The following is an 11,620-nucleotide window of genomic DNA, read 5'->3' as shown; positions in this document are numbered from 1 at the left end:
ATAGACTGTAAATATCCACAATTAATAAATTAAGTTTTAAGATATTCAAATTTATTTGTTATCTGATTTTTATATTTATCTATTTAATAATTGCTGATTATGACTTACATCAATCAAAAATTCTTTTATAGTTAAGATTGACTTGAAACTATTTATTATCAAGCAACCAATTTTCATCATTTAGTATTCATTGATTCAAATTATATTTTTCTCTTTCTCCCATCATTATAACAATCCTATTATATACTATAGAGATTTTAAAAATAAGAATTACTAATATCTAATATAAAAATGTAAAATTTTTCTAAAATAAAAAGATAATTGATATATTATAACTTTATTTGAATGAAAAAAATATTACGGAAATAAATCTTATCAATTAAATCTGAATTGCAAATATAATCAAATTAATGCTTTATTCATTTATAATATTTATCTTATGTTTCTTATTTGAAATAGAAATATATTTATTTTTTTAAAATATCAATTTAAATAATTTTTAAAAATATATTCAAACAAATTAATGTGATTCTTTTTTATTTATTGCAAATTTCATTATAAAATACAATAATGTAATTCCCTGATAATTTGGAATCTTAACCAAAATAGTATTTGAGAATTGATTTAATGTGATAAGACGATCTACTGTATATTATTAAATAATCATATTTTTTATAAATACTATTTATTTAAATATATTTTATGATTTTTTTCTCAAATATTTGCAATTTTTACAATTCATAAATAGTGGTTTTTTTTCTAAGACACTAATTATTTGACCTTGTCATTTATACTTTAAAATCTATTTGGCTAAATGGTAAAAAATATAATGTTTATCTAAATATTAAGTCAAAGAAATTTACTTCATTACCTTCATTAGAAATAAGAAAGGACTTTTTTTACAAGCTTCAATAAATTTAATTTTTATTGAACAGCTAACTCTATTTACATATATAATATAATTTTTAATACTTGAAAGATATTTCAAGCATCAATAAAATAAATAATAATCTTATTTATGTAAAAAATCTACCTTCGTTTAAAGAATGAAATTAAAGATATGAATAATTTTATTTAAAATTATCATTTATTAAGTTTAAAATTTTTTTTAGAGAATTCTTTATTAAATTTAAGGTAACAATCAATGATTATTATTTAATTCAAAACTAATTTAAGTGAAATTTTAAGCAGTTATTTCACAATGTAAATATCAAATGTTATATTGAAAAAGAGGAGTTTTAATAATATTTATTTTAAGTCGAACAATTTATTTGAAAGATATTTTAAGGGCAAAGTTAAACTGGTATAATAACAAATAAAAATATAACAAATTTGCATATATTAAGTACTATTCTATTATTATTAAAAGCATGAAAAACAGTAAAATAAGTTTTTAGAAAAAAAACAGCTAATGGTTAAATAAATTCAATCATTTTATAAAAGTTAACCTCAAAAACATATCATAAATTTTATAAATCAATTAATACTTATTTATTTATTATTTAAAAAATAATAATAAACCGAGGTGAAAAGATATTGCTAAAATGAAAGGCAAATTACTCGTCAAACAAATAACTTGAATTATAAAATAAATATATAACTTTAGGATCAAGAAAAGTAGTTTTTGATGTAGATTATCTTTTAGTCTTAGAAATTAAATTGTTTTGTAGTATTTATTTTTAATCCTCAATAAAAGTAAGAATTAAATAAATTTTTAATTTAACTTAAAGGCACTTATTAGTATAGGGATTTTTTAGCTTTATTTTTTTTGAAGTAATTTAATCTAAAATAAAAATCTATTATTTAAATTTCATGATTATTTATAATTTCTTGAATTAATACTTTTTTTAAATACATAGCAAATAGAAAAAAGCTTCACCAAGATAGATAGAGATGTGGATTTATTATTAGTAGAAAGTAAAAAACTAAAATATCAATCAGAAATTGTTTTTTTTAACTAAAATTAATCATATATTTTTATTTTTAAAAATAATTTTAATAATCAAAGTGATCACTTACTTTATTGTAATTAATTTATTGAGAAAGTAAATTTAGTCTAAAGATTATTTTTAGATTGCATGATATTTAAAATATTTTTTTTATGATTGTATTTTTCTTTTTTGAAAAATAATTAAAGCTTAGGATAGACATTAAAAAATAACATAACAACTCAGTACAATCTTGTAAAAATAATTAGATTAGCATAATATTTATTTATTTGTTAAATATTTATATTATTTCTTGAAGAAATTATTATAAAAATTAAAAATAAATAGTAATCCTTTCTGTGCAATAAATATTAGTTTTAATAAGTTATTCTATTAAATAATATCTCATAAAGAAATTAAAAGTTTCATTGAGGTCTTTTTTCAACTTAAAACCAATCGAATTCCTTTTTAGCTGTAGAATTAAATGAATTATTGAATTTTTCTCCTATTTAAGCAATTGATTTAAGTTCTTTTATTGTTTGATATCTTAAATTCAATAATTTTATGACAATTAATTTTATATTTGCTTGAAAAAATCTACTATCAATCAAAATATTTTTAAGTATATAATATATTTCTCATTCTATTATCCTTATTGTGAAATCTTTATTATATTGCTTTCTAAGCTCTTTATTTGACATGTTTAAACTATAAGATAAGCTATTTTAATAATAACTTTTTTTTTGGTATTGATCAGTCTATAAACTTTAATATTGAATTTTATTAATTTTTGTAAATATCTTATTGATTTTACTATATTAAATTTCTAAAAATTACTTGGTTTTGTATTTATCATAATTTTTCTTTGCCTTTTACAAGTTTTTTTATTTGATATTTTAAATATTCTTTAGTATTAATTTAATGGTTTATAAAATGAATTCATATAACAATTTTTTTGTACCTTTAAATGTTAGGTTTAGAATTATTCAAGTGCATATATATAAATATCTTTATTATTTTGAGAAAAATCAGTTCAAAACTTAAAAATTTTTTATGAGATCTCATATAATACACAAATTTTAGGTATAAAAAAGCTATTTCTATTTTACAAATGAATATAAAAGTTAATAAGTATAAGAGTATCAAAAATTTTCTATTACACTTGAAATATTATTTTAATTTATTGCTTCTGTATTAGTAGTATGATGTAACTTAGTATTTATAATATTCTTATACATCAGTAAAAATTTAATCAATTTTTTTTAATTTAGGATTTATAAAAAATGCTCAAATTAGTTTATCAGAAATCAGTTTTTATTTCTACATTAATTTTGTTAGTTTTAAAATTTGATAATGAACAAAATTATAAAATTAAGAAGATTTATCTACCAAAAAGTTTAATTAATCCTGTATTTAAAATTAACTTTTCTTTTTAATCAAAAAAGCATTAATAAATTATTATTTATTTTAATTAGCTATCTATCTATCTATCTATCTATCTATCTATCTATCTATCTATCTATCTATCATAAAGCCAAATTTGTTAATGACTTCGATTTTAATTTTATTAGATTGATAATACTCTTCTTAAATATTTACATAAATTCAGCTAGTCTCTAAAAAGAAATTTTGAAAAATTTAATTTATAGTTTTAGAATAAAAGTGATATTTTTTGATTCTAAACTGTGATTTTAATTGTACTTTTTTTTATTAAAAGCAAGAAAAAATTAAATTAATTTACATTTTATTAAGTGTTATTATATTTTAAGAATGATATATGCAAAAGAATTCATTAAAACTGAGGTACAGTAATTATATATTTGTAATATGGAATGTAAAACTAAATCATTTTTAAATAAATTAATATTTTAAAGAATTAATCTAGCATTTTTTAATAAATAGATAAAGCTATTATTTGAAAGCAATGACCTTGGAATATATTTATTTAAAAAAAATAAATAAATTTGGTATAGAAAAGCTAGATATATGTTTAAGATTTTTGTTAGTTTTGAAGAGAATTTTTTAATTAGATTATTATAGTTTTCCCAATTTAATTTTATAATAATTATTATTATTTTACTTCTAATATATGAACTATCCAAACAAATAAATTATCCATATAATTTATTTAAAAAAGTAAAAATATCTTTCAAGATAAATTGTAAAAATATCACTTTACGTTTATTTCATTACAAAAATATATTTTCAAATTTATAAAAGATACAACTTTTATTTCATCAAATATTAAAGAAATATAAGTACTTAGTTACAAAAATCATAAATTAGAAATATGTAATGTAAGGCTAAATCATAATTTTCAAATAAGTTAATATTTTAAAATAATTAATTTAAAATTTTTAAATAGATTAAGTTATGATTTGAAAACAATAACCTTTCATTTAAAATTTTTATTAGGTTATTTGTGGATAATAATTTAGTTTTAAAAATTAAATCAAATAAAAACTTATTATTTCACACAAAAAAAATAATATCATCCATAAAAATTGTAATGTTTATAGATTAAATATTGTAATTTTATAAATCTATTAATTGACAGTTCTTCTATTTTAAAATAAAGAAATATTAATTACTAAATATTAAAAAATAAGCAAAATTTTTTCAAGTTTAAAAAACATAATCTATCAAAATTATTCATTTACTTTTTATTATAAAGAAAATTTAGTTGTTTTTTAATTTATAAATGTGTTGCTTAAAGTTTATTTTCAACCTGAACAAGTTTATTAATCAACAATTTAAGTTGAAAATGAAGATATTTAAAATTAAAATTCTAAATCAAAATAAAGTGTAAAAAATAGTAAAAAATAAAACAAATAAAATTTTTATTAATTTTTTAATACATTGTCATAATATATAATTATTGTTTGGTTTTTCATATTATTTTGAAGCAAATTTAGCTATGTAAATAGATATATATTATTTAAAGTAGATTTAAAAATTTTAATTTAAATTATTTGATTTTTATACATTATAAAGTCTATTAAAAAAATCAATAATTTTATGTTAAAAATGAAGTTTTTGAACAAATTTAAAGAAAAAAAAATCTGCAGTTAAAATTTAAAACAACTTTTTTATAATTAAAATAGAGGTATATGATATGATATTATCTGATAGCAAAAAATATGACTTTTAAATATTAATTATGTATTATTTCAATAAATAATAATCAACATATTTTTCTATATTTTAGATATAACATTTTTCATTGGTATGGTACTGATTTGGATTTATATAGCAGTGATTTTGTTTTGTTAAATGAATGTTATGTAGCTTTTGTTTTAAATTTAATATTTTTTTATAGAAAGAAAGATTATAAAAAAGTTTTTTTTCAAAGAAATATGGATAAATAATTAGTAGTAAATTAAGAGTTTAACTAAGTTGAAGAAAGCAAAGAAGACAGCCAGCTAATTCCTTAATCTGCATCTTATGTGCATGGACTTGAAAGTGGCTTTAATGGCTCCAAACACAGATATTTGCAGAATAGTTTTTAAAAATGCTACTATGTTTCTATGAACATGTCATTATGGAATATCTAAAAAAAGAATTCTCTTTTACGTAATTTATGTACAAATTTTTTTAGGCCATCAAGAGCAGCCGAAGAAAGCTTAAAAGGATGTTTAAAAATTTAAGAAGATGAATTGAAAGTTAACAAACCTGATATAATTTTAGGTAGTAGTTGGGGAGGAGGAATTGGATTATTAATGGTATCTGAAGGTATTTGGGACGGTCCTATAGTTCTATGTTGCCCAGCTTTAAAATACCTTCTTGATAAAGTAGGGTAAACACCTAAATATAAATGGAATGAAATCGTAGATAGAATAAATTAGAAAAATTTAGGTAAGAACATTGTAATTATACATGGCACGAAAGACAAAACAATCCCATATTAAAATAGCGTAGACTGCTCTAAATAGATAAAAGATTGCTAATTAATTACTATAGAAAACGGTGACCACAAGTTAAATGATTATATAATAAAAAATGATAGATTAAAAGGAATAATGTATGATTTATATAAAAAATACAAGCTCGAGTAGCTAAATAAATGAAATAAATGTTTTGATAAATAATTAAAAATAAAATATTAAAGTTAAATAAAATTTATTTTAGTTTAAATAAAAAAAGAAGGAAAATAATTTTAAAAGAATTATTAAAAAAGATAATCATTAAAATAAATATTTTTATGTAATTTTGTTGAAGTTATATTGAAATAAATTAGTATTAAATTTTTTTGATAATAATTTGTTTAAAAGTACAATTAGAAAATAATATTCTTACACAAAAACTAAATATGAATAATATAAAAACATAATTAATTATATTATTTTAAAATTATATCTTTTTTGTGCGTCTCTTCCTTAGGTAATGAGTTGACTTTTGAGTTTTGATGCATTTAGATTCCTTTTTAATTAGAAAATAATATTTTAACTCCTAAATGATATTATTTCTATTGTTTAGAGTAAAATTTTTGTTGATATCAGGTAATAAAGAAAAATTTTATTCCTTTCATTAATCAATAAAATAGATAGTTTGAATTTCAAAAATGAAGAAATAAAATTAAATAATTTGTTTTCTACTTCAATTTTTTAAAACTAAATTTTAATTGTTTCTTACCAGAAAAAATTTGTTTTGTAAGGATAGCGCCTCTAACATAAAAACACCTAATAAATTTTGAAAATTTGTTTGACTCTTTAGTGACTAAATTTCTATTGGGATTAGTCGTGTATAATTTAGCTTCCATTTTACTTATTATATTTGTATTTATTGAAAATAAATAAAGGTGAATTAATTTAGTCTTAAGGAAATCCTAATTAGAATTGGTTTAAATTCAGTAGATTTAATCTACATATTTAGATGTAAATAATTTAATTTAAAAACTAAAAAATAAATAAAAAAAGAAGATATGGAATAGTTACTTAAAGATAACAATAACAAATAGCATTTAGATTCAAAGGAACATCATTTTGTTCCTCAGTCTATCTCTTTTCTTCATGGGCTTGAATGCGGATACAATGGAACTAAACACAAATACTTAAAAAAGAATTACAAAACATGCTATTTTGTTTCTATGGAAATGTCTAAGTGGAAACTTAACAAAAGAAATAGTTTTCTACGTACTTTAATTAAGAATTTTTTTAGACCCTCTAGAGCTGTAGAAGATAGTTTAAAAGGCTGCCTTGCCATATAAGAAGCTGAGCTAAAAATAAACAAACCTGATATAATCTTAGGAAGTAGCTGGGGAGGAGCAATAGGACTTTTGTTAGTCTCTGAAGGAATTTGGGATGGCCCTATAGTGCTTTGCTGTCCAGCTCTCAAACACCTACTTGACACAGTAGGATAAACCCCAAACTTTAAATGGAATGAAATAGTTGAAAAAATAAATCAAAGAAACATGGGTAAAAATATTTTAATAATTCATGGTACTAGCGATAAAATAGTTCCTTATGAAAACAGCGTAGACTGTGTAAAATAAATAAAAGATTGTCAACTTATTACAATTGAAAATGGAAATCATGGATTAACTAAATTTATATTAAAGACAGATAAATTAAAAAATATTATTAATGATTTCTACAACGAATATAAATTATCTAACTTGAATTGAAAAAAATCATAAAAATTGAATTTCTGACTATAATAAAAATAATAAAATTATCAAAAAATCTAATAAAAAATTAACTAATAATTCTTTTAAATTTTATAAAAAGGTAAATAGTAAATTTAAATATATTTTATTTTAATAAATGTTTTCTTTAAATGTTAAAAGCTTTAAATTAATTTAAATTTATTTATTTTTTTGTTGAATTTTGTTTCAATAAATTTTAATATTTTAAAATTGATTGATAAGCAATAACGAAAAGAAAAAATAATTTAAGGTATAAAAATAAAAACTTGAAATAAAATACTTTAGAAAATTTAATAATTTTTATTTTATTTAAAGAACATTTTATATAAAATAATAACTTTTAAATATATTCTATATTGATAATATTAAAAATAAATAAATCGTGATAAAATAATCTTAAAAATGAATAAAATAAATAAAATTATCTAAAATGAATAATTAAAAAAATAATTTATGATAAAAAAATTTTACAAAATAAATTTATAAATATTTAATTTTTTAATTTAGCATGATTTAAGATTTTTTATAATTTAATTTCAAAGAAATATTTTAAAATCTTTGATATTTTAATATACTTTTTAATTTATTAGGGCTATTTTTTCATTCTTTCTTTTCATCCTTTTCATTATGATTGTTTTTATTATTAATCAATCCATTCATTTCTACAACTGTTTCTAATTTTGAATTGTTGTTATCAGGACTATATGCATATGCTATTTTTAGGTGATCAGAATATTCAGAATCTTGACTTTTTTCTTTAGTACCAGCTTCTTTTTAGAAGAACTCTTCAAAAAATATTAAGTTTGATTTCAACTAATGAATGAACTTTATTGTGGTAATTTAGTTAGTTTTTTTTTCCTTTTCTAGGTATATTTTTAATGCAGAGATAAAGCATTCTGCTCCTAGCTATTTAGGAATACCAAATCTACCTGATGTAATGTCAGTGAACATAACTATTGAATATCCTTTTTCTTCACATTGCTTTAAAATGTTAACATAACCATTTACTATCTTCTCTATTTCATTATAATTGCCACCTCTCCAAATGGGGACTGCCAAGTGAGCTAATTCTTTAACATTTTTGAGCAGACCTGGGCTAGAAAAGATAATTTCTCCTGTTTAAAGAGGCTCTTCGTTTCTACCTCTGGAACTTTTTATTTCTTAGTTGATACTTTGGATGATCATATCCTCATTAAATATTGATGTAGACTTATTGCTAATAAAACTGTCAGTAGAGATGACTAAGACGTCAGCTTCTTCTTTTTTAATAGATCCTTGCTTGAAGGTAATAAATACATCTTTGTAAGTTATATTAGTTTAGTGAATCTTTTCTTAAACTTATGGCTCGTTTTTACAACAGCAAATGCCCATTTTTTTTATTAAAAGTATTTATAATAGTGTGTATGAATATATTTATTACTTTATGTTATATAATTAAAAGTGAATATTTTTATAAATTTATTATCTTTCTTATGTCTTTTATCTTTTTAATTTCAACTTTTTATGTGCAGCTTACTATAGATATATAATAATTTTTTTTATATTAAAATATTGCTTTAGTATTTAAGTAACTAAAAATTTATTGTAATAATTTTGTTGTTATTTGTATTTTTATAATAAATTCATTTATATTAACCACATAAATTTGACTCTTTTACTCTTGATTTTTAATAATGAATAAATACAATCATTTCCTTTAACAAAGATAAATTGATCTAATTTATTCATAATTAATCCATCAAATTAATTCATAAATAAATATATAGAGATAGCACATTAAAAAAATACATACTTTTTTAGCAGAGAAATGAAAAATAAAATAATAAATTGACTATGGTTTTTATCTACTTTAAATTATTTTAAGTTGATTTTTATCATAAATTTTTCATATTATTTTACCATTTAAAAAGTAAAATGAAACAAAAATAAATATAAAAAATACAAAATAAGTTTATAAATATTAAAATTTTTTTCATTATTATTAGTTTTCTTCAATTTATTTTTTTTGTAATAGCTCATTTATATGCTAAAATAGTTCTTTGTTTATATGGGTTATTGCTGAGTCTTCGAAGGCCATTTTAAGTTCAATTAGGTATTCTGAAGTGAGTTTGTAATCTATATCACCTGATTTTACTAAACCTGCAAAATAGTTTTATAACCTATCGCAAAATTCAAGACCAATATCGATTTCGAGGAAATGATTTAGGACAGTCATCATTCGTACAATGCTAGAAGGATGGATAATTTCAAAAGCCTTATTGCCTTCTTCTTATAATCTTCTATCAACCATTTCGAGTATACGTAAAAGAACTTAAACTTCTGTTATTTCTATTAATATCAAACTTTCTAACAATAAACTTGCACTATCAATATCTATAATATCTGTTTCACTTTTCCTCATTGTTAAGTCTTCAATTCTTTTTTAGTATATATTATTAGATCAATAATCTAAAAATAAATAAAATTTTTAATAAATGTAAGCTTTCAAAAATATCAATTTATTCTTTAGTTTCCAAGGACATAAATTATTTATTTTTTCAATTAAAATAATCACCTTCTAAACAAGTTCTAGTCATAAAATACTTCATCAGACACAACTGTGAGAACTTTGGCTGCTGAAGACCATTTAAGATTGTCTAAAATTCCTATTTCATCGTTCTTCCTATCTACAAATTCGTATTATTAGAGCATAGTGTCATATTCTGCTAGATCTTTTACAATAAAGGTATCTAATGTTTTTTTAATGAATGAGTTGATCTATTCAGTTTTAAGCTCATCATTAAACAGTTCATAAACGAGATAGAGGATATCAGCAAGTTAATTTGAAGTAAATACTGAATAAATATCATTAATTCTGTTTTAAATTAAATAATGCATTTATTCTTTCTCACTTTATCTGATATCTCTTATTCTACTTATTAAATATATTCCTTAGACAAAAGCTAATACATTGTTAGATGAATTACGAATAGCTTTCATTATCTTTTATTCATTTTTCTGAATGTATTTTTCTACCTCAGTATCGCTTTTTGAGTCGTAAATAGTATAAATTATTTCTATATATGTTGTTCCATCTATTTTATCGAAATCTTAATCAGCATATTCAAGAATATGTTTCCATATGGAGGAAGTATAAACACCTATTTATTGTAATTTAAAGGCAATATTTTTTACATGTGATCCTTTTAATTCTCTCTTTACAATCATATCTTCAGTGAGTTTCAAAAATTGTTAAAATTTAACATCTTTTACTCTAATTCCTATAAAAATATTGAAAAATTAATTAAAAATGACATGGTATTATTCCTATTTTTAAATTGAATCAATCTTAAATGATACTGATTAAAAACAGAAACAGAAAGGAATAATAAGTGCAGATTAATGAGTACCAAGACGAGCTCCTTGTAATTTGAAATAAGCAGAAACAAGAACATTAGGAGTATTGACATCTTTTCTAGCGTAATACTGAATAAAATGATTGATTGTTTCTTGAACATCTGTTGCTGGATCTGTTACTTGATCTATTTCCTCTCCGAAAACATTGTATTATTGCTTGTAATGATACACATTTTTTTAGAATAAACTATTAATCCTGCTATAATTATTGTTGGTCAAGAAACAAGCTATTTAGGATTATGCTAATCTAAGTTTTTAAGCCTAAAGAGGGCTCCTTGCTATTTGAATGATGGCGTTTTTAATCATTTATCAAACAGTAGAAAAAAATTAATAATTTGAATTGATAAGAATAATATCTTTTGGAAATAAAAATTCTAAGTTGTTCTTTTATTTTCTAAATGCTACGCACTAAGAAAAATTTTTTAAAAAGTTCAACATAAATTTACTGATGAAAGCAGAAGTTAATACTTTTAAATGAGAGTTTAAGTGTATAAAAGTAAGATATTTAAATAATAGAAGCTTAGGTAGAATTAACATTTTATTAAAATTGGCAAAGTCTTTCAAATATTTCTTAGAAAATTTAATAAGACATGGTTTATCAGAATTAAATTTTAAGTGTATGCAAATAATGTAAACAATTAGTTATGAAAGA

The 11,620-nt window shown here is 20.1% G+C and overlaps 4 protein-coding genes across 4 annotated transcripts; 1 reads left to right on the top strand and 3 right to left on the bottom strand. All coding sequences in view use genetic code 6, as the record gives it.

The window, feature by feature from the left end:
* Positions 1–5,284: 5,284 nt before the first annotated feature.
* Positions 5,285–5,995, top strand: TTHERM_000477071 (alpha/beta superfamily hydrolase; the record flags this gene model as incomplete). The annotated part of the gene is made up of 1 exon (XM_012797940.1): positions 5,285–5,995. The coding sequence occupies one exon, from the start codon at positions 5,285–5,287 to the stop codon at positions 5,993–5,995; it is 711 nt and encodes a 236-aa protein (XP_012653394.1).
* An 899-nt stretch (positions 5,996–6,894) lies between these two features.
* TTHERM_000477060 (transmembrane protein, putative) lies at positions 6,895–7,461 on the bottom strand (the record flags this gene model as incomplete). Its single annotated transcript, XM_012797939.1, has 1 exon — positions 6,895–7,461. The coding sequence occupies one exon, from the start codon at positions 7,459–7,461 to the stop codon at positions 6,895–6,897; it is 567 nt and encodes a 188-aa protein (XP_012653393.1).
* A 711-nt stretch (positions 7,462–8,172) lies between these two features.
* On the bottom strand, positions 8,173–8,943 carry TTHERM_00477050 (macro domain protein; the record flags this gene model as incomplete). Its single annotated transcript, XM_001017412.3, has 1 exon — positions 8,173–8,943. The coding sequence occupies one exon, from the start codon at positions 8,941–8,943 to the stop codon at positions 8,173–8,175; it is 771 nt and encodes a 256-aa protein (XP_001017412.1).
* Positions 8,944–9,544: 601 nt separating this feature from the next.
* Positions 9,545–11,560, bottom strand: TTHERM_00477030 (hypothetical protein; the record flags this gene model as incomplete). The annotated part of the gene is made up of 3 exons (XM_001017410.2): positions 9,545–9,989; positions 10,127–10,832; positions 10,912–11,560. 3 exons carry the CDS (start codon positions 11,558–11,560, stop codon positions 9,545–9,547), a joined length of 1,800 nt encoding a protein of 599 aa, XP_001017410.2.
* Positions 11,561–11,620: the final 60 nt, after the last annotated feature.

Source organism: Tetrahymena thermophila (genome assembly GCF_000189635.1).
Source record: "Tetrahymena thermophila SB210 genomic scaffold scf_8254611, whole genome shotgun sequence".
Lineage (NCBI taxonomy): Eukaryota > Ciliophora > Oligohymenophorea > Hymenostomatida > Tetrahymenidae > Tetrahymena > Tetrahymena thermophila.
The sequence above is the reverse complement of the archived record's forward strand: the minus strand, read 5'-3'. Positions and strand labels throughout refer to the sequence as shown.